General features: G+C 32.2%; 1 protein-coding gene across 4 annotated transcripts in view; it reads left to right on the forward strand.

The window, feature by feature from the left end:
• Positions 1-23,581, forward strand: part of LOC116848038 (carnitine O-palmitoyltransferase 1, liver isoform) — a 39,523-nt gene extending 15,942 nt beyond the window's left edge. Inside the window, exons 2-16 of one of the 4 annotated variants that reach the window (XM_032823755.1) lie at positions 15,024-15,183; positions 15,289-15,425; positions 15,521-15,797; positions 16,827-17,150; positions 17,238-17,437; positions 17,508-17,712; positions 17,792-17,899; positions 17,998-18,023; positions 18,290-18,355; positions 18,704-18,766; positions 19,222-19,333; positions 20,095-20,364; positions 20,436-20,585; positions 20,674-20,883; positions 21,042-23,581. In XM_032823755.1, the coding sequence (XP_032679646.1) occupies positions 15,043-15,183; positions 15,289-15,425; positions 15,521-15,797; positions 16,827-17,150; positions 17,238-17,437; positions 17,508-17,712; positions 17,792-17,899; positions 17,998-18,023; positions 18,290-18,355; positions 18,704-18,766; positions 19,222-19,333; positions 20,095-20,364; positions 20,436-20,585; positions 20,674-20,883; positions 21,042-21,143 (2,391 nt within the window). In that variant the 5' untranslated portion in view covers positions 15,024-15,042 and the 3' untranslated portion in view covers positions 21,144-23,581. The remainder of the gene's footprint in view (positions 1-15,023; positions 15,184-15,288; positions 15,426-15,520; positions 15,798-16,826; positions 17,151-17,237; positions 17,438-17,507; positions 17,713-17,791; positions 17,900-17,997; positions 18,024-18,289; positions 18,356-18,703; positions 18,767-19,221; positions 19,334-20,094; positions 20,365-20,435; positions 20,586-20,673; positions 20,884-21,041) is intronic. The other 3 variants (XM_032823756.1, XM_032823758.1, XM_032823759.1) reach the window with 3 other exon arrangements.
• Positions 23,582-24,354: the final 773 nt, after the last annotated feature.

A 24,354-nucleotide genomic window follows, 5' to 3' on the forward strand; every position in this document is an offset into this window, starting at 1 on the left:
GGCAAGTCTTGAATGAAAAACGACAGACTTTTTCTGATAAACGGAACGGCGAACTTCTCGTGGCAAACATCGCTAATAGAGGGTAAGTTTTTCTTGGCGATCATTATTCCATTCTTGTTTCTTACCGGATGTTAAACAGAAACGGAATGATATACAGCGCTGATCGCCAAATGGAACTTACCCCCGAGTATCACAGTCGCGACTGACGTCAAAGAGCGATATTAATACATCTCGGCACGCTGTTTCTTTGCTGTGTGACGACTCTTAATGTCTATCGCAAAGTTATCGCAATTATCGTCGAGACGTATGGACCGGAATATGGATTACTGATTAATGCATCTCGATTGACTCTAATCCGCGAAATCCGTGTTGTGTTTTTGCGTTATCTATCAACCAGTGTATTCTTGAAGAATATCGCATACGATATTTCGATGAAAAGCTATAATATACATAACATGAACTATAGTTCTTTGTAAAAATATTGTATGCGATATTTTTCGAGAATTACGGAGATAATATAATTATTATTTCTTTATAATATTATTTCTTTCCTTTTTATCATATAAATTATTTTCGATTTTACTGTGTTTCTAGTAGTCGATTTTATTCTGTTCTAGTGCAAGCTATAACACCATTCAGCGATAACACGTCTAGTTTGTTAGTAACAACCGCGTTAAGTTTAACGTTTGTCACGCCCATCGCGGCCTATTGGCAACGCGTTTTCCTCGTTGCTTGAACGTCTTATGCGAGACACCCTGTATATTAGTATAAGTAGAGATGTCATAGTAGTCACCGAATAAATATTTTCTATTTCTTAAATATTTTTTCCTCTGGGTGTATGAAATGAAAAGATAACAAATTACTGCAGAATCTATTAGAAAAAAGTAGCCAAAAGCGACATAGGCCTCCTAAAGCGACATATCTTTATATCTCATATATGAAATGTTGTATTTTATCGAAACTAATATAAACGTAATTTGTTTTATCAGTTAAGTCATGAAAAATTCATACTTGGTATATTTTTTTGTTCTTTTATATGCTAAATTAGCAAATATCGAGTTTTAGAAATTCGCAAGTTTCTATTATTTCTATAAATTTTATTGACAAATAACATAGACTAAACAGAGATAATTATCTTTTTATTCAATATTAAGTTATTTTACATGCATTTGGCTTTTGTAAAAATATTTTTTAAATATTTTTACCTTTATCACTTTTTTACTGTATAACTTGAAAAATTTTATGAAAATGTGTCTTAAAGTAACATACCTACAGTATGCGATAGGTCCGATACTCTGTAACTAACATAACCTGATTCTAACTTCCCATTGTGACGTGACATGTCGTATATGAACTTGTATATGAATTTGCTCTGCTGCAATAATGTAAATGTAAGTCATTTTCACTAATTATATTTCCCTTTTACATTACATTATATTTTAAATAAATAACATTATATTTTGAATAAATGAATAAATAAATATTACTTAAACTATTAAACGCATTAATGAACTATTTATTATCAAATATTATCATATATGCTAATTCAATGTAAACCAAGTCCTACTTGGCTATTTTGTAGCTGAACGGTAATAATACTACTATTATCATATATGCAACATGTTATATAACTTCCAATAAGTGTGTCGCTTTTGGTACCCATTTTCTTTAAACTCTATTTTCGTGCGTTTTACAAAAATATTTTTTGTTTTAAATTTAAAAACAATTTCAGTAAAAATATGATATTATTTGATAATGGGTACTTCCAACTACATGTATGTATATATATATATATATATATATATATATATATATATATATATATATATATATATTTACATTTATATTTTGAACTTTACATTAAGACAAACCTTCAAAAACAAAGTGGTATATCGCTTTTGGTGCCTTTACTCTATTTGGTTATAAAATTCTGTTGTAATTGTTATTGTAGAATTCCTTCCATGGAAACGAAAATTTTGCGATAACTCGAATTAGTGTATGAGAACTTTATGATTTGGCTTATGTCTTACATCGTAATCTGTAGCGACAGATCGCAGTGACATCGTAAAATGAAGCCGTTGAAAAATTTGATAGTGTACTTAGATAATTCATCGAGTGAATTGAGGCAATTTGTATTGGGACGTAAAATCGCTTGTTTCCGAAATTATATAATCCGCTTTATCTTATCCGGTTTAAACAAATCGCTTCATTATTTTTGCAAGTTTACACTTCCAAGAAGAGAGGAATGCGGATAAGTTCGCTACGCGTGATTCGTATTAACAGAGAATTGAACTCGAGCTCCTATAAATTAGCTCGATTATTAATGGTGTCATACACAGTCGCAATACTTCTTGCGTGTTTGCAGCGAGGATCTAAAACGACTTCACATATCGTAGCGATTTCTGACGCAAGTAACGCGATAAACCCAGATCTGAAGTATATTCTCGCAGACGAGTCTGTCTGCCGAGAGATGCTGGTCCTTGTGCTTTTTCTTATTATCGTAATGAATACAACGAAGATAGCGTAATGATGACGCGCAAATATCACGGACAAAACCTGATAATCGTGACGTGAAATATTGTTACGATGATTTTGTTGATCTTTGAGAGGCACGAACGATCTGGATGTATTCTCATTTTGAGCTTGTGCTTGAACGTTTTCCATACACGCTAAAAAATATTTTGTGTTCAGATTCGCTTGGAAATTTTTGAGTTAAATTGTTACCCGTGTATTAATTTGACATATTATCGTTGTGTTATTTTAACTATTCTGCGTTGAATTCGTATTCACCATTTCTGGTTTAAAATAACCCAATAGTATCCTAATGTTATATTCTTGTGTTTGTTTCCAGCATATTATTTCTTATTTATTTATATATTCGCCTTGCGTAAAATTAACACGAAAATTAAAGTAGATAGATAAATTAAGACATGCGAAATATGTTGAATTTAACAAAACTTTTTACGACGTACTTCCGTGCAATGATTTTGCTCTTCCCATTAAACAACATAAATACATTATGTAAGGTATAAAGTTGTCCTGTTTTTACTTAATATCGAGTATTACATAAAAACTACTGGTCGACGAAGTCAAGAACAAATTAATTATATACATAATTAGAGCAACAATATTCATTTATGCACTTAAACTTCTACAGACAGACATCATTCTACTGCTGGAAGGCAAATTACTCAGTTTACGTTCTTTTCTTAAGTAATAGTTATCTTCAGCAAAAGATATTTTCTTGGTAATGATCTTAAAATGTACTTACCAGGAATTTCAGAGAAGCTTATTATCATATATTCAAAAGAACAATTTCTTTGTAAGAATATTGAAATATTCTTAAATATAAAAAAATTCGTAAATAATATAATAATATAAATATGAAACTTTATAAAACAAATTTTCGATTTGACCTTAAATAAGCAAACTGAATCTTTGTTTTTATTTCATATTTTTTATTGAATATCATACGGCAAAAAACATCTTATATTTATATTGAAATTGATCTGTGTAGAAATTTTTGTGTTAAATTTTTAACATACCCATACTGCCGTGTTGTTTTTACTATTCTGCATTGAGTTTATATATTCAGCATTTCTAAATATTAAAATAACAATAGTGTCCAAGTGTTGTATTTTTTGTGTTAATCTTCAACATATTTGTATTATTTGTTCGCATATTTACTTTGTGTTAAATTGACACAAAAAATAGACTGGAGAAGTTGAGACGTATAAAATATGCTAGATTTAACACATAATTTTTTACGGTATAAACTCACTAGGATTCAGAAGGCATTTTTAATAATGGATACTTATGATAAACTTATGGTAGATTTACGGATACACACAAACTTATTAACTTCAAAACTTGAAAATAAATAACATTTACTTGAATGCAATATGTATTCTTCTGTGTGTAGAGGATTGTACATTTACTGTCGTAAGTAAATCTCGTTACTCGACCTTGCAGCTGCACTATTATTGACCGACGCGTCGACGACTGGCTACGTTCGCGAAGTCTTCCTGCCAAGAAATTTATTTCTCGATCCGTCGAGTTAAGAGAGGGGGATAAAAAGAGAGAGAGAGAGATGAAACACGTCTCGCGGATAAATGAAATGTACGATATGATCTGCTTACGTGGTGGAAGGAGCTAGTTCGATACAGTTACCACAATGGCATCGGTACATAGTCCTTGGACGGAGTGTGAAAATTTCAGTTACCTTGAAGTATAAGCATTAAATTTTTTCTGCCGTACATATGTTAGAAAAGAAGCATACATTTAATATTGGAATGTTTCAGTGTCATTTTGTTGTCAATCAGTATACATCGTGCGCAATATATAACAAATTCAAAGGGCGATTTAGAGTCCATAAGGCCAAAACTTTGACCTTGCGCCTCATGGACCCAAAGTATAGAAACTTTTGTTTAGCACATCGAGAAGAACAATATACTACATTTTGAGCGAATTTGGCCGAGGATCATTTTCTATAAGGAAAATGCGGGGTCCTTTCTTGCGCCTCATAGACCCAAAGTATTCTTTTCCAAACAAAAATCAACTTATTTAAGCACAGAACTGTTCTGACTATCCGCAATAATTGACGATTATACCTGGCTTCATGCTTTTACCTAGTCACTTGTTTTGCAGCTGTTACCTCTTGTATGGCTCTTGTATGAGAGTTTAACCATATTTTTTAACATTTTGACCCCTATTATCTCGAAAACTGTCCATTGGGCAAAACTGTCCACGACTTGGGCTCATTGGGACTTTTCAGCACATTGAGAAGAACAATATATTACATTTTGAGCGAATTTGGCCGAGGACCATTTTCCATAAGGAATGTGCGAGATTCTTTAGAATGTTAAAATTTCTCGGAAGTTTTATTACGCCATTAGCATTCCTATTTGCATTGTACAATTTTAACGTTATTGTCACATTTAAATCGTACGACATGCAAAATAAATTTATTCATATAACAAATCGTTATCTCTGAGATATATAATCATCTCAAACTGTAGTTATATACATAAATTTATTTATATCTCGTCTAAGAGCAGAATTTAGAGTTACTAACAACAAATTGCGAAAACATCCTATTGCCCATAAATAAAATACACACATACATACATACGAATATATATAATATGTGAAGATATAATTGAATCACTATAACGATTAGATGAAACAGGATATGGCATACACATATTTTTAAAAAGATCTAAGTAAATATATAAACCAAAATCAATTCAAGTCGGCAAACACGGATATTCGCGCGTTTCAAGATCGTTATAAGATTTCTATAGTATATATAGTGGAATGTTTTCTTTTAGTTTTCAATCCCACAATCCGAGTGGTAATTATTATATATCATAGTTATATCATAGTTATATCAGAAAATTATCTATATTATAGCAGAAGAGGAAACCAGAATAAAGAGTAAGGATGAAAACGTTCTGTCCTATTTAGATTGCAACGGAAGAACACAATCTTGAAGTGTACGAGTCGGCAGGGGCCGACCCACATTGGAACTGATTTACGTTTATTTGAAGTTATTACGTTTTTATTTTAACAAATCGTTAGACACATCGAGAGATACACATATACATCTTAATTGTAAGATAAGAAATATTATAGAACAGGGTTAGTAGGAACAAAAATAAAATCAAATGTCATTTGAGCATGTGTTAGAAGAAACGCATCAAAGACCTCCGAATTTATAAAACATTTCCTACATGAAACGACAGTTCTTTTATCGACAATTCGTTATTGTCAAGCAACGAGCAATCATTAACACTAGAATGCCAATTACTTTTTTGTGGATACTCAAAAGAGCCATTTTGACTCCTTGCGATTGTAATATTTTAAAACTCTCTATTTTTCATGAACGCGTGTCACTGATGATGTATGAACATGTTAAGAACATAATTTGCAAAATACAAACATATATATATAAGGTGTCCCAGACTCTTTTTTGCAATTTTTCTGGAACGGATTGAGGTGAACATAAAAGAATGACTGAGTACTTCTTCTGAATGGAATATGATCGATTTTTCAAATTATTATCGACACGTCTCTTAAATATATTGAATGATTTGAAGCTTCAAGATTTAGCCAAATTGCATGTTTGTACATTCGAAAATAACACACTTGGATTTGCAATGTAGAGTTGTCGAGTTCAGTCACACCTATCAGACCAACATAGGCAGACGGATTATCACTCTCCGTTGCGGTCTGATAAAAAGAGCTGTTGAATTACGGCCAAGCCGATTATCTGTTATTGCGCTGCTGAATGATTAGGTGATCGAGCGATACGTTTTCCACATTTCGTGACGTCGCATCGCGGTAGATCGGAATCTGTTGGGAGGTCGTGTGATTATTCGCTAAATTTATCACGACTCCTCCAGCCGGACGAGCCGTCGTTCAGAGTCCAAGGTTATTGACGACACGTTCAACCGGGAATGGTTACTACCTGTAAGTTGCATGGCGATGATAATCCAGTAGCGGAAAACGGCTACGCTACAGCGACGTGTCTCCCGTTCAAACGCGTGCAGAAAACTCGATTTTTCAATGCAATATTTCTGGACGAGATAGTATTGCAGTAATTTTCCTCGTGGTAAAAATAACTTTCGAGCGACCTTTGTGCAAAATTCAGCATAATTGATGCAAATATGTGTCGTCTATGTGCGTGTGATATTCTGCTGATTTATCTATAAGGAACTTATCTGAACTTATCTATAAGGAATTCAAATTCAAATATGTTATCTTTGACTGAATAATCGTGTAATTTGACTTCTTTTTACACGTTTCTTTCATTTTAAATAGGAATAAAACATGCCATGTTATTTAACAAGTTTAAAACATGTCAATTATAACTTAATGCGTCTAAATGTGTTAAAAAAGTAACCTGTTTTGAAAGAATTATTCTTGTATTTGAAGCTAGAATATTTCGTGCATACGCGATTTGAGGTTGGTATTGCCATATTTTTACTTGCGCCAAGTATTATTGAAAAAACAAAACACACAGCGGCAATTAAATGTTTTGCAATTAACTTTTGGTTGATCTCATTTTAACCAAATTTCCGATGTACCAAATGTACCGATGTATTTTATATAAAATCCTTTCCTCAATATGACTTAAAATAGTAAGAAACGTGTAAAAAGCGATTCAGATAAGATAACATACGTTTAGATTTATAGTGTACGCATACATCGTGCTTAGTTCCAGCATTATTTTACGTATTTTTTTATAATTATGCAAAGTTTTTGTTGTAAAGCGTATTTATCTAAATTACAAAACTTTTTCGTTACGGTCTGTAATATATTTAAATCGATAAACCGGAATAAAACATGTGGCAAAGCATAAATTGCGGACGAATAAAACTTTCACGACAAAACACATTTTTAAGACGCAAACTATCCGTAGAACAATCATGGAAAAAATGTATAAGACCACTCTACACTGAAAAAAGAGAATTTGGTTGACAAAACCAAATCTTTTTTTCAGCGTAAACTAACGATTTACAATTATTTCAGGTAACGCCCAGATAATAAGCAAATAATCAATAAGGTTTTCAATCTTGGTTTTCTTTTAAATTTATCGCATACTTTATGGCGTTTTTGATATTTCAAAACGTGTGTCCACGTTTTGCTACCAATTTACCTAATCTGTTTACTTTTGGAAGTATTTTTCACAACTTTTATCAACAAAGATAACTCAAATTACGAATAAAAGTAAATTTATTTCTGTAATACCAAGGAAGACAGCGACGTGGAACACTTTATGGCTCGTAGAGTTCCGAAATGACACAAATTGTTCGAGATTTAAAAAACAAAAACATTAGAAAAAAAACCTTAAAGCTTCATCAAATCTACATTTATTAGTGTATCAAATTTATTAATCTCTCTTGTGCCTCTACATTCTACATTACATAGTGTGCTGCGCATTTGTCATCTTTTAAATTTACCTGAAATAGCCGAAGCACACGTCGAGTATAATATACGAGTGATTTATGTCTCTCTCCGTTACATCATCCGTCATTCACATTTGTCACAGTCGGGCCTTTACTCGACTTTGAATTCGCAGATTAACTTCCCCGTATTATTTCCTGTCATTTGGACGTCACGACAAATGTCATGTTGCTTTTTATCGGTAATTTTTTCGGCTTCGAGATGTTCCGCGATTTTTCTGAATGCAATGTAATACGAAGTTTTCTACAGCATGTTTCCGAGTCTAAATTGTGGTTTTATAGTAATCCTGCAATATTGTCAATATTGTTGAATCATCAATGAAGAAATCCGAGATATAACACTGTAATGTGCCTTGTACGGTTATTGTCCCGCTTTGATGTTGTAAATGGTTATTGCCGTTTCTTCTATATTGAAACTTGAAAAAGCACTTATTCGAGAATTCTTTAATATTCGATTATTTTAATATTCTTTTATTCGCTTCTATTGAATTTCCGAATCCTCTCGAATTGTAATTCTTAAAGCCAATAAAAATAACAGGTCATAAAAGAAGGAAGTTTGTGTTACTTCATTTACTCGCTCACTTATTAATTTTCTTTAATACTTGCTCGTCGCACATTCATACAATCGAGTAAGTTACATAATTAAATAAGTTACGCATTCTGCTCGTTGAAATCAAGAATATTAGATGGAGATATAGAATATCAAGATGACCTAATATTAAAAAATAGTTAAATAAGGCAATCTTTAAGTCTCATCAAAAGGACGATAAGCAACCACTTGTAGCATCAATAAACAACAGCAATTTTACACCTCTGTCGATTTTTCAAGTACGACAGAATTTTAGCAACTCACTAAAATTAAAAATTTCATAAATATAGCGATTTTTCATTTCTTAAAAATGCGAATCTAGCCCCACTTTTTTCAAATGGTGTTTTGACTACTTTAATTACCGGAATTATTTCTAAAATCGATTGAGAATTCTAGAAGTGTGCGGGGAACAACTAGAACTTTAATCGTTTCCTTTTAATTTTGAAAAAAGAGGGCTAACTTCACATAAACGAGGAAAATTCTAAAATTGATATGGAAGCAAAATTTCAACTCTACATTTGGCACACACATGTTTAACTTCTGCTTTCCTTCAGAGTAGAATCCTTTTCTTTTAGAGCCGAATTAGATTCTACTCTGAAAGAAAGCAGAAGTTAAACATGTGTGTGCCAAATGTAGAGTCGAAATTTTGCTTCCATATCAATTTTAGAATTTTCCTCGTTTATGTGAAGTTAGCCCTCTTTTTTCAAAATTAAAAGGAAACGATTAAAGTTCTAATTGTTCCCCGCACACTTCTAGAATTCTCAATCGATTTTAGAAATAATTCCGGTAATTAAAGTAGTCAAAACATCATTTGAAAAAAGCGGGGCTAGATTCGCATTTTTAAGAAATGAAAAATCGCCATATTTATAAAATTTTTAATTTTAGCGGGTTACTAAAATTCTGTTGTATTTAAAAAATCGACAGAGATGTAAAATTTCTGTTGTCTCTTGATGCTACAAGTGATTGTTTATCCTTTTGATGAGATTTAAGATGCCTTATTTAATCATTTTTTAATATTAGGTCATCTTGATAGTCTATATCTCCATCTAATATTCTTGATTTTAACGAGTAAAAAGCTTAATTTTTACGATGTGTAATTTATTTAATTATATAACTTATACGCGACACGATGTAATAATGAATTAATTTACCGATTTCACGGGGAAAACTGATTACTGGCCAGTAACTAGACAGTTTTTACTGGCTAAGATTAATTAGACAGTTAATAAGAAATCTATGCAGTTTTACTAGACACCTAATTAGTTACTGTCTAGTATTATTGCATTTCATAGTTGTATCGAAACTGCGCAAAAAATTGGAAAGGAACTGGACATAGTTTTATTAAGTTTTATATCGCATACACATGTGCATGATAAAAATTATATTGTGTAGACGATCTTAAAACTATGTAAAGAATAAGTGAACGCGTAGCAAAACATAGAGCAAAGAAGAGGAAGTTGGAGGAAATCTGGAATTTAACAAAACAACACATTATGGCAGAAGTGACAAATAAGATTTGAGTTGAAAGTGAGCAAACGACAAATGGGCTGTATATTAATGATATAGCATTGTATTACGACAAAAACACATTAGACTATCTTAAAAACGCACTTTAGATTTCTTATACTATTGTAGACATGAAGGTTGTCCGACTTTTTATTGGCAACGTAACCTAAAAATTATTCAATGAGAGAATAGTATCTAAGAAATACGTTTCTTATATTGGACTATTCAGTTATATTCTGAAACTATTACAAAAAATCAGAATTACAAAATATTCTTTATGTCTACGACTGTACTGACTTTTATTAAAAATTAAAGTTGTACAATAAGCAAGCATGCACACAATATCCATTATTACTAGCACAAAACTCCATTTTATGAGCAAACTTGCTTATTAATCGACTGAATAGTTTCTTTGTCCAATTATTGCTTAGTTCTCGGTCAATAAATGAGTTCAGATATTGCGCATTTTTTGTGCACAGTAACTGCAGACAAAGCGTTACATCTTGATTGGGATCCCAACAGTTTTATTTGTCAGTTACTGGGCAAACGTTAATATAACTGTTCAGTAACCGCTTACAAACTGCGTGAAATTTCTACCAGGGTACTGTTTAGAAACTTGGTAGAAAATATTGGCTATTTTTTCATGGCCAATTATTAGTCAGAAACTAGGCTTGAAAAAATAGTAAGTAAATACTGGACAGTTTCTGTCCATTAAAAATTCTAAATATTTCTACTCAATATTTCTTGGGTAGTTTTTTGTCAAAAACTATGCAAGAAAAATAGTAAGTAAATACTGGACAGTTTCTGTCCATTAAAAATTCTAAATATTTCTACTCAATATTTCTTGGGTAGTTTTTTGTCAAAAACTATGCAAGAAAAATAGTAAGTAAATACTGGACAGTTTCTGTCCATTAAAAATTCTAAATATTTCTACTCAATATTTCTTGGGTAGTTTTTTGTCAAAAACTATGCAAGAAAAATAGTAAGTAAATACTGGACAGTTTCTGTCCATTAAAAATTCTAAATATTTCTACTCAATATTTCTTGGGTAGTTTTTTGTCAAAAACTATGCAAGAAAAATAGTAAGTAAATATTGGATAGTTTCTGTCCAGTAAAAACTCTGAAAATACTGTTCAGTATTTTTGGGTCAGTTATTTATCAGAAACTACAAGAAAAATGGTAAGGAAATGCTGTGCATTTTCTGTCCAACAAAAAATCGGAAATTACTGACGAATTTTTTTGAGATAGTTTCTGGCCAGAAATTAAATAGTAAAAATGATAAGTAAATATTTTGTAGTTTCTAGACAAAAAAAACTTGCATAGTATTAGATAGTATTTTTTGGTCAATTCATAGGCAAAAACTAGGAAAGAAACATTAGTAAGTAAATTCCACATAGTCTTCACCACCGCTTCCACCGCTGTCGCTGTCGTCGTCAGTCGAGCAGAAGTCGATTTGGCAAGGCAAAGATGACAAGAATGAAAAATAATAAAATAAAATATTATATTAAAGATTAAAAAAATAAAAAAAAATTATAAAAATTTAATTTTAATAAAATTATTATTTTGATACATATATAGTTAAATTATTTATAATTATTAATAAACTGAAAAAATAAATACTGATCAGAAATCGATAAAAAAATGCTTATAAAATAGTCAAAAACTACATAGAAACTAGTAAAAAACTGCTTAGAAACTGCTAATAAACAGATTAGATACTGATCAAAATCTAGTTAAAAACTGATCTGAAACTGTCTAGTTCAACCGTCCAGTTTTTGACGAAGTGAGTGTCGACCAAACCAGTCAGTTTCTAGCTAAGAAAGCTGGCTAAAAACTAGCTAGTTACCAAAAATTTCTGGACAGTTACTGGTCAGAAACTGGATAAATTTCTATTCGGGTATCTATCGATCCGCGTCTGTCGCTCGCTCTCTCGCCGAAAGGTTAAAAAATATACGAACTGGAAAGCGTGACCGGCACTCCGCGTGCATCTTCCCCGCGAGTTATCACCGATCGCTTTTCTCTTCGATAAAGTAGCACATACATGGACATTTTTCGCGAGTCACGCTCACACACGCGGTCTCGTTAATTACTACACTATATCGGTCCCCCGGTATCTCTCGTCTTTCGTCGTCGTCGTCATCGTTGTGTTCCTCCGTCGTCGTTCTCCTCTCGATCGTGATGAGAGTGGAAATCAAGTGAAATGCACGGACAGACTTTCTACGTGCTCGGTACTCGTTCTTAAAGCGGCCGCATTTTATTATATCGACGAGAACGTGATAACGCGCGAGATCGTCACGCTTGTTCCCCAATGTCGTCGTTTAACGACGTAACACTCTCTAATTCAATTTAATATTTTGCGTCGCCAACATTTTTAGAGCCCGTGAACTTTCGCACAAAACTTTCACTTTATAGCAGCAGCAGCTGTCAATCCGCGTGTAAATATCAAAATAGCAACGTTAAATTGCGAGACTGCTGAGGAAGAACAAAAAATTATTATCACAAATAAATCTTTGTCTCAGGATTCCGTGATAGGATCTTATCGATTTATCGATCTTAGGATTTATTAATTATATCTTGCAAAAAATGTGCCTTTGCTGAGAAAAAAGCATTTAATTTATTTATAATCGCGCGATACTTCTTATTGACGTTATTAACTAACTTCAACGTTGTTAATTTTTTTCGAAAGGTTTCATCCAGCGTGACGGAAATTTAAATATGAAAATGTAAACCGTTTACAATAATTCACCGTGCAAAATAATTGTCATAAATCATACTGTTGATTGTTTTTGCCTGTAACAGCAATTAGCTTTGCGCAACTTTATGCCGATGTTGAGAAAAAATCTAAAACGAAAACAGAAGAAACTAATTTAAGGGTATTTTGCACTGTTTTTCTATTTGCTTACATAAAATCGCAAATGTTTATACACAGAATGAAAGTACATTAAAAAGTACATTAAAAAGGTCTAAAAATAAGAAATAATTATTCTATGGATACCAATAACATATTGTGTGCTTGTATTAATATATACATTTTTATATTGAGAAAAAATTTCTTTCAAATGAGGTATATTTTTTCTTAAAATACCACGTTGTTTTTTACGTAATCAATTGTTTATTCTATTTAAACAAAAGAATCCAAATTAAAATAAATGTTATTAGTATCTATACCTAATAAATATATTTTTTTAATTTTCTCTATATTTTTTCTCAGTATATGAATAGATGATGGAATGCTTCATGTTACACAAAAAATTTTTATGTATAAAAATTGCTTTCTATCTTCTTAAAAAACGTTAAAATAATTCAGTGATTTTAATTTTTAACCTACGATGCGAACGTCGTCTATTTAGCGTATCTTTGAACTTAATGCTTTTTCAACTCTGCTTTATCTCTTAATTATACTAAATAATGTTAGTATTATAATATGTGCGAGTCAGGAAGGACTTGGCAAATATATACATTGAGAAAGAAATACTTGAAAATTTATTTATGTGGAATATAAAGTTTACTCACAGAAATAAACTTTATATCCTACAAATGTATTTTTCGAAGTATTTTTTCTTAGTATAGAATCGAATATTAACTGGAAAGTCGATCGATAAATTAAACGCCAGATGTTAAAAGTATGACATTAAAGATATGGCGTTAGAAATAGAAATTGCTCGAGTCTCAATGCGAGCTATTCAATGGCAGGCGAGAGAGTAGTCTTGAAAACCCCCACGCAAGAATCTTTGATCGATAGTGTGCGAATGCCGTTTCTCTTGTTGGCGTTCTTTCGAAACCCAGGCGTGCTCGACCTCGGTGAATTACATCACCTGCTCTGAGTTTAGAAGTGCATCGATCTCGCGACCATATGATGCCCAATGTTTACCAGCTTATGGCACGATCCTACGATGCGTTCACCGCACCGTGCGCACCGCAATTGTGACTTTAAGTAAGGTCAACTGCTGCATTTGCGCTCGGCCAGCCTCGCCGTCATGGCGCTGACCACGTTGCACTCGTATTCGCGACGAATCGTCTATTTTTTTCGATCAAGCGTAATCCGTCAATTTTCGATCGGCGGCTCTTTCGCAAATATCTTTTTAACTCTTTATCGTCCGAATTATTCGTTGTTAAATTTCGGAGACGCTCAATATGAATATGTACTGAGAGGAATAAAAAATTATTAGATCCGATAAAAAATTATTAAACGGATATTTACGATCAATTTGAGTAGGGAATCCGATTAAATCGGGTATGTTCGATCATAATAGCATTTTATCAAATAAACCGATCAAAAAATTGAGAACTGAAATCTCTCATCGGAGTTCCGTAATCGAATATTAAAAAATTGATCGGATTTTTATCGGAAATATCCGTTTGTTAGTTTTTTAACAGATAATTTCTTTCAGAATGTATATTATCGCGAATAATTACCGCAGATAATTACTGGATTATCTTTCAAATTGGTGCATTATCGCGCCACAATCATCTAATTTTCCAACTAATTTTCACTAATGACTAAAAATATATGTAGTTAAAGTGGTAAAAGACTTTGTTCAGTTTAACCTAATGCATAAACACACACAACAGCAAATATCACAGGCAAACACAACGGCAAATATCATTTACCGTATCACACGTGATCATCCACCAATTTTCTTTAATTAACAACTCAAAATTTCACGTAATTGTGGTTGTAAAATGGTCACGTAAACGTGGTTGTGAAATGATAGAGGAATTTCGTTCAGTTTGATGAATTCTATCTGCACACAACACGGGTGTGTCATTAATTGTCAGACACTTTATATATACGTTATGTATTTGTTGTTTTAGTTGAAAGAAGTGAACCAAATCCGATTCTTAAGAATCAGGAATTCCGTTTCCTTCAAGCAAAATGTGTTTAATTGTGTCATTGTCGTGTCAATTTCTTTGTAATCTTTTTTCCCCCACATAATCACATATTTTTATGTATTTTGTAGGTAGGTTGTGTGACGAAGGATGGCGGAAGCCCATTCAGCTGTAGCGTTTAGCTTTTCCATAACCCACGAAGGATGGGATGTGAATTTCGATCGAGAAGTACTTCACTTGGTGTGGCTTTCCGGTGTACGATCCTGGAAGAAGAGATTCTTCAGGTTCCAGGTGAGTCCTTATCTTAATGTCCTTATATTAATATAATGAGTCCGTATCTTACAACATTCGAAGCATTATATTGATATCGGCTATCAACAAACATATTATTTCCAGAACAACCTGAAGAGCGGCGTTTATCCGGCTTCCTTGGAGAGTTTGTGGATCACTGTGATTATAGTAACGGCGATACACTTCGCCGGTTATAAGGTCCCGTATGACCTCGTCGGCAAAGTTTCACCGTATCTTTCCGAGTAAGTCCGTGTAAATTTCCATATTTTCACTAATCGCGCGTAACGCGGGCCATGATCTCTCAGCGATTAATCATTGTTCTCTCCTTCCACGACAGTTCGTCGGTTCTCGCGCATCTGGCAGGATCGTTCGTAGTCGGCCTGTTCCTGTGGCTGGCGGTTATATACGCGATTCGCTATATTCTGAAAGTATTGCTCATGTACAAAGGGTGGATGTACGAGACGAGAGGTAAAGGTCGCAAAATATCGCGGTTCACGCGACTCTGGTTACTCCTGGTGAAGATGTTCTCTGGTTGGCATAAGCCTATGCTGTACAGTTTTCAAGGATCACTGCCACGATTGCCGCTGCCATCCGTATCCGACACTATGGCACGGGTTAGATTCACGTTTTGTAAAATCCTATCTTAAGAGAAGAAGCTCTCCTTTCCTTTTTAAGATTAAGATAAAAGTGTCAATGCCCGAATACGTATCTAATTTTGGGCATTCTTATTGTTTTGGTCTTTAGATACAAATATTTAACATAACATAAAATATTTAATATAACATAAAATATTTAACTTTTAACATAAAACATCAATATATACATATATATTGAATAGATACATATATACATATAGATACATATAGATACATATATACATATATACATATAGATACATATAGATACATATAGATACATATATACATATAGATACATATATCTATTCAATATATATTGAATAGATACATATATTCTATATTGAAAGTTTAATTATATTTGCACTTAAAGACCAAAACGAATGTTCAGGATTAGGTATATGTTTAGAAATTGATATTTTTAGCTAATCATAGAAAACGTGTTATACTTTTTTAATATTATCTAGAACCGAATTTTTTCTTGTGAACTTTATTCAATGTGAATATTTAAAGTTATAACACACTGAGAGAAATTACCCGATAAAAAATTTACAAACGAATATTTTCAATCAAATTGTATGTCTGATCAGGATATCCGATTGAATTGGATATTTCCGATTATAATGGCATTTTATCAGATAAATGGATCAAAGAATTATGAATCGAAAATTATGAATTTCTCATCGGATGTTTCCTGATCGGGAAACATTCGATACAAAAATTCATCGGTATTTTCGGAGCGGGAAATATCTATTTGTTAATTTTTTACCGGATAATTTTTCTCAGTGCATGATATGTAAGTATTATGGAGCTTCTTCATTTTCTTTGATTACAATTCAAATTTAAGCATGAATGTAAATATTCGCATTATTCATACGTATAAGTGGAAATTATTATCACCATTTACGTGTCATTGTTATCACCATATAATTCACATTGTTCTCATCGTTCTCTGTCTGTCATTGTTAGTCATGGAACAATGTATTTAAATATTATGTATTTAAATAGTATTTGAGGAGTGTACGACCGTTAGTGGACGACGAGAATTATACTCGCATGGAGAGACTGGCCAACGAGTTCCAAAATGGTATCGGAAATAAACTACAGCGTTACCTGATCCTCAAGTCCTGGTGGTCCACCAACTACGTGTCCGATTGGTGGGAGGAATATGTTTACCTGCGCGGAAGATCGCCTCTGATGGTCAACTCGAATTTTTACGGAATTGATGCTATCCTCACGCATCCTACGACTGTGCAAGCCGCGCGCGCCGCATCCGCTATACATTCTTGCTTGCAGTACAGACGTCTTATCGAACGTCAGGAATTAGAGCCGGTTGGCAATCCATTCCTTTATTGTCATATCCCAATGCTCCATTTACAAATGAGACTTATGCTACAAAAATAACATAATTATTTTCAGATTTTGGTGCAAGGATTAGTGCCGCTGTGTTCTTGGCAATATGAACGCCTGTTCAACACTACGCGAATTCCGGGAGTCGAGGTTGACAAAATCGTACATTACCAGGATACTAAGCATATCGTAGTATATCATAAAGGCAGATACTTCAAAGTTCTCATTTACTATAAAAATAGGATTCTTCAAGCTTGTGAAATAGAAATGTGAGTCCCTTAGCGATCAATAACAAAATTTATTGCACATGTATATTATAACGGTAATATCGTTTTACAGTCAGATTCAGCAGATTTTGGATGACCAATCGGCACCGTCAAAAGGGGAGGAGAAATTAGCTGCTCTGACGGCTGGCGATAGAACCGCCTGGGCACAAGCTAGGCAAGAGTTCTTTGGGAAGGGTGTAAATAAAGTTGCTTTAGACTTAATCGAGAAGGCTGCATTTATAGTCGCTTTGGATGATATACCTTATGAATACGATCCAGTACGTTATCCAAAATAAATACGTGTCTTGAATAAATCAATTTGCAAAATGATGAAATTGTTGTAATTCTGCGTTTTAGGAGCATCCGGAAAAGTTAGACAATTATGGTAGGATTCTATTACACGGAAAAGGATACGATCGATGGTTCGACAAATCTTTCACTCTTTGCGTCGGAAACAATGGAAGAGTGAGTAATACATCTTTGCAACCGTACAACCTAGAACCAATTAGTATTAGCTCTCTTTGTTATTTCCATTACTTCATAAAAATGATTCATGTTTACAGATCGGTTTCAATGCCGAGCATTCCTGGTGAGTATGTCTTAATTGAACGTGTAACGCGAAATTTTAAAAACAAATCGTCGATTTTCTTTTTTTGTAAAAATTTTTCTTTTTACCGTTACTGCGTAAAAATATTTCACATAAATACGCACTCTCCTCTGCTTTACATCGAGACAAACATAGAGCGAATATTACAATCAGACCTACATTTTAAGTAATATATAAAACAAAAGTTCCATCGCATATAATATTATGTGTAAATTAAAACACCACATATAATGATAAGTAATGAGCAGGGCAGACGCTGCGGTCATGTCACACTTATGGGAATACGTGATAAGTACGGACTTCCTCAACGAACAGTAAGAATCAATTTACAAATCATATATCGTTTGCATATCTATCTCTCTTCTATTTTCAAAAGATAACTTGTATGTTACTGCCTACTTACTGTGCGTTAAGAATTCTATTTCTAAAATTAATATAGATTGTAATGCATAAATGTTGCTTCTTTCAAGTAAATCTTCTGAAATTCGGAGTGCTCTTGTAGCAAAATTATCTTTAAAGGTCTGTGCGAGGTTGGTGCTATGCCTATGTTTTAGTCTCTTTAATTCCTACAAGTTACTACTTCTCTATTGGATACTTCCGATGAGCGTTGCTCTTTACATTTCTTCTCACAGTTTAATATTTCTTTCTGATATACTTATTAGGGCTGATGCACCAGTGATGGGAACTCTATGGGAATTTATTATGGCTACTGATAACGAGATTGGGTAATAATCTGCATTGTTACATTAGGGGAATAATATTTGATGGATTACTAACTATGTAGGACATTACTCCTAAAGAATCATTTCTATTTATTGTAATTTAATTTGTTGCAATTTTGGATGTATTGTGTAATCCTTATTGTACAGTAGTAATTTCTCATCTTTTAGCACTTTTGCATGATAAACTCATTAATGTCTTTCTAATGTGTGGGTTAACGCGTGATTGTTACTGGAAATAAGTATTATATTGGTTAAGGATCAGCTAATGTAGGCAGTATTTTTGTAGAAGTATTTTTTATTTGCATAGTTTTGTTGCATGGTAAAAGTTGCATGATAGTTTATTTCGTAACTTAAATGTCCAGTGCAATATGTATAATTGTAATATGACTGTGGCATAAAGAAACTTGATTTGTGCTTGTTGTTTTGGTTTTGTTGAAAAATAAGTATATATTATTCAGATACAAGGACGGCCACAGCGTAGGTACTCCAGAATTTACACCTCCCGCACCGAGTCGACTGCAATGGGATCTGAACGCCGAGTGTATCGAAGTTATTGAAAAATCCCATCAAGTAATAATAATTGTAATCTCGTTTCACTTAAGGGGAAACCATCACGATAAAAGCAAAAAAAGATCTTAGAAATTCTTTTTTAAGTAACAATATATATTTTTTAAATAGTCACTTTACATATATTTAGTCCATGTTTTAAATAGATTTTTATGTTGTGACGAATTAGGTTTTGCAAGATAAGCCCTTCATCGAGAAACATAATCACACTGGCTGGCTGATTGCTTCTAAACGGTTAATCTGTAGTCAATGAAGTAAAACATTTCAGAAACTATATGAAAGTAACTTTATTTGTACGTAGGAGTTATAAAAGGAGTTTTGTTTTCACAAAATGGCAAATTTCATAAGAAAATATTATAAATTTTCGACGAAAATCGATCCATTTTTTAAATATCTTTCCGTGAGTTAAAAAAAAAAGAAAAATCCATACGAAAAGAATTCGATTACGAAGAATTAGCCGTAAGGTAGATATCAATCGAATCAATAACTTCTTCTAAATATTTTCCGGGCCAGCTTCAAAAAGGTAGTTTTGAAAGATTAAAGTACCTTCTCTACGCGCTCCAACAACGCTTAAAAAATTCTGCTCTAATTTCATTAATTTTCAAGCAATCTTTAAACTAATTTTCCAAAGCTGTATAATCTTTAGAAAAATGCAATAAAGAAAATCGATTTTTTGAAATTTCTCCCAAAGTGTTTCCCCTTAAGTACGATATATTCAGCAATATATTATTCACATATGATTACATAAATTTATTATTCAACAGGTTGCACATAATTTACTGAATGATGTTGAGTTGCGTATTTACGTGCACAATGCTTACGGTAAGGGCTTGATGAAGTACCATTCCATATCGCCGGACGCCTTCATACAAATGGCATTGCAACTGGCATACTACCGCGACGCCTCCAAGTTCAATTTGACTTACGAAGCTTCTATGACGAGATTATTCCGGGAAGGCAGAACGGAAACAGTTAGACCGTGCACTATCGAATCCGCAAAGTGGGTGAAATCGATGGAGGATAATACAACGACGGTAAGGACGCAATAAATTATCTGAAGTTAATATAGATTATGACTGTTTAACATATTTATTTTCTAATATAGACGGAAGAAAAAGTAAGACTGCTGATGGCTGCGGTGGCAAAACATCAGAGAAGCTATCAGGACGCTATGTGCGGCAAAGGGATAGACAGACATTTGTTTTGCTTATACGTAGTATCAAAGTACTTAGAAGTAGATTCACCGTTTTTAAAGGTACTTATCTCATTTCTGTTATATATCGTGCACGTAAAATTCAATTGGCGATTCTGACAAATGATTTTGTGCAATCTGTTCATTCAAGGAGGTTTTAAGCGAGCCATGGAGACTGTCAACGTCGCAGACTCCACATGGCCAAACTTCAAGATTGGACTTGAAGAAGTACCCCAACTGCATTTCAGCGGGTGGCGGATTCGGTCCTGTGGCTGACGACGGTTACGGTGTTTCTTATATAGTCGCGGGAGAAGATCTTCTATTCTTCCATGTCTCTAGTAAACGAACTTCGTCGAAAACAGTAAGACAATCGATAATTTATAATTTTACTAGTAGTTAACTATCAATTACTTATGTTTGTTTCTTTCTGATCTTTATTAAACATCATATTTCGTATTTATAAGATGTACACGCAGCTATATTTATTTATTAATTATGAAATCGTTCAAATATTTTCAGGATGCTGCCAGATTCGCGAAACAGATAGAGAAAGCACTTGATGATATGAAAAATTTGCTAGAACAGAAGAAGAAAATACATCAGAAGAACGGATCTGCGTAACTTATTCGTTATTATAAACAATAGTCTCAAAAAGGTGGCTATAAGCTATATAGTAAAACAGAATTTATACCTCTGAATAACTTCTTTCTGGTGTATGCAGATTGAGAACGATGTAAATATAATTTAATATATTTACATAAAAATAATTTATAATCTCTAATAGTTTTTTATATAGACGTTTATTCTAGTAGATGGAAAAATAATGGGCTCAAAATTCAAAATGCAGCATAGACAGATGCAAGTAGAATTATATTTTTACAGTCATTTTCACATTCGTTATATACGTATTATCATCAAATAGCATTTTTATTATTAGATAATTATACTTGAACTGACAATTTATGCGCGATTTATTAATATTGCACAGCAAAAATGTGCACAAAAGCACAAGTATAAAATTTTCATTAGTTGCTGTACAATACTGCAGACTTGTAAAACAATTTGATATTAATGTTATATGATTGAAGAAACTTATACAGATGGTCACTTATTAACATGTAATTTTTATCGTAAATAACATTGGGTCGTGTATACACAAATGAATTATGCCTACGATATTTGTGAGTGAGAATTTTAAAAATATGGTTATGGAAATATCAGTTTTTTTTTCTCGGATAAAAGTTTTCCAAACGTTCACCTTTGTAAAGTTGGCTATTTGCATAAGATTTTGCTGTAAAATTACAATTTATAACAATTTAGATCGATATTGCGGACAATGCAAAACAAATTCCGATTGCCTTATTCCCACTAACTAATATTATCTGTTATAGTTGAATATCGAGAATATTATCGTAGCATATTTCATGAAAGCTACTTATTTTATCACAACATATCAAATCAAACAAATAACTCGTAAATCTTATTAGTTACGGAAAAACTTGAAAATTTTTAGGTACGTGCGATATAAAAGAGTATGTTACCAAAATTAGGTCATACATATATTTCAGATAAACGAAAAAATTTTTATCGTCACAATGAGCAAATTATAACACTCATTGCATACCTACTGCAAATATATAACGTGCAAATTTCATAATTTCATCTGCGTACTATACAGACTACATCTCGTATTGTATTTTAATATCAAGTAAGAGCGCATTGATCTGTAATGCAACTTGTGCATATAAAGAAAGAATTTTTCTCGGAGAATATCGACACATAAGTGATAAATAAGTATCGCTTGTACTTTAATATATGAGAAGATATTTTGATTTGTAAGTGGACATGCATTGTCTTAAGAATAGCCGTAATTTAGGAAATTATATTTTTTGTATGTCTTATTGCATTGATTTTGCGTTGATAATAGCTCTTTAAGATAAATGCATACTTCCAATAATTTAAATAAGTTGTATTTCGGAAGGTTGTTTTCGTATTCAGATTTCTCAATAATGCTACTTTTCAATCACACGTTTCTAATATTTGGAGGAAATTATATTTTGTAAAATTTTTCTGGATATTCGAATATTTTATTGAGTATATTTTCCTTTTAAGAAGTTATTGAATTTCTAGTTCTCGAGTTTCGAGAATGTTTGATTTCTTAAAGTAATGCATGTCCATCGATGTGTATCAATCTCGTGTGACATCTAACGAGACACAGGTGTGTAATTGTGAATATGTGATCAGTCTAATTTCTCGTGTAAGCAAACTTCAAGCGATGCCATAAACTGATATGTGCAACCTATCAATGCAAAATGTTTTAGTTGTAAGTGATTTTATACTTAGGTTAGAATCTTATAGCTATATTCTCTATGATACGTTTGTTAAGGGTATATATAGAGAGATAACGGTGCTTTTAAAACTTGTTATTACCTGGTGGTGTTATGATTAAACTTTACTAAGTTTTAAACCTAAGTGCAAGATGAAAATGCAAGAAGAAAAGATATATATATATATATATATATATATATGTGTGTGTGTGTGTGTGGGTGGGTGTTTGTGTGTGTGTGTGGGTGTTTGTGTGTGTGTATATATATATATCTTTTTTGTATACTTCATTTCTTCTTTGTACATTTCATAAAGTTGTGCAAACAACTATAGACTAGATATGAAATTGTACAATGAACTTCTGTGTGTTACTTCTAATAGAAGGACTTTGATCATCATTGTAAATAGAAGCGGTTTTTACGCTAAGAATTTACAATGGACAATTTTTTTTTTAAAGATCTATAAAGTATACTTATCCAAATGAAATATTGTATGTATGAAATATTTAAATATTGGCAACAATAAGAACTATGAAATGTCTATGAAACATTTGAGGTATTTTTATACAATATTGTTAACCGAATTAGAATTCATTTTATACATATATTATTCATTGGCACATTTATATAGAAATTTTCTCTGAATTTTTACAAAAATATGTAATCTTGTAATTGTAACAATGAGTGCTATAATAAATAAAATTACGATCGTTTACATCAATAACAATATATATATATATATGCTTTCTGCATTTGTATGTGTTCACTATAAGAAAAATACTAGATTCTTAAAATATATACATCTAGAATGTATATTAATATAAACACAAAAATATTATATATATATACATGTGTATGTTGTAGCTTATGACTTTTTAACAGTATCTGTTTTATTTAGTGGTGGTTGAATTTTTATTTTTTCTTGTTTAAGTGACCGGTGCTTGTTTGATATCACTGCATTTCGTAATGTTGAATGAAGAAATCTTTTATTAACAGTTTCTTTAGGTTTTACCCATCCACTAGGTCCCATTATTTCTGCTCTTCGTGCACCAAGTTTGGCTTCTTCCAATAAAGCTTCCACTGCAAGTCTGCAAAATATATTTACATACATTAATATAATAATAAAAATACCAACAGAAGAATAACAAAAATATTGCTGATGGATATTGTGATAAATAAACTACATCAGGAGAATCTATTTTATAAGTCAATATTATTTCATATGGAATGATAATATAATAAATCAAAAAGCAACCATTATTAAACCTTTTATTTATACACAAAAGATCTGTTTAAATACATAAAAAACAAAATATAATATCTAATAAATAATGTCATACATTTAAGCTAACATGATGGTAACAACATGATGATTAATTATTATTATATATATATATATATATATATATAAATGACACAAAATTATAAAACTACCTGTTCAATGTCTCATCATCCATATTTGCTTATTTGGGATTGTTATCCTAGAAAAACTGAAACAAGAGAAAATA

Source organism: Odontomachus brunneus, unplaced genomic scaffold (assembly GCF_010583005.1).
Source record: "Odontomachus brunneus isolate Ranch 3 - 2012 unplaced genomic scaffold, Obru_v1 Obru_scaffold_087, whole genome shotgun sequence".
NCBI lineage: Eukaryota > Metazoa > Arthropoda > Insecta > Hymenoptera > Formicidae > Odontomachus > Odontomachus brunneus.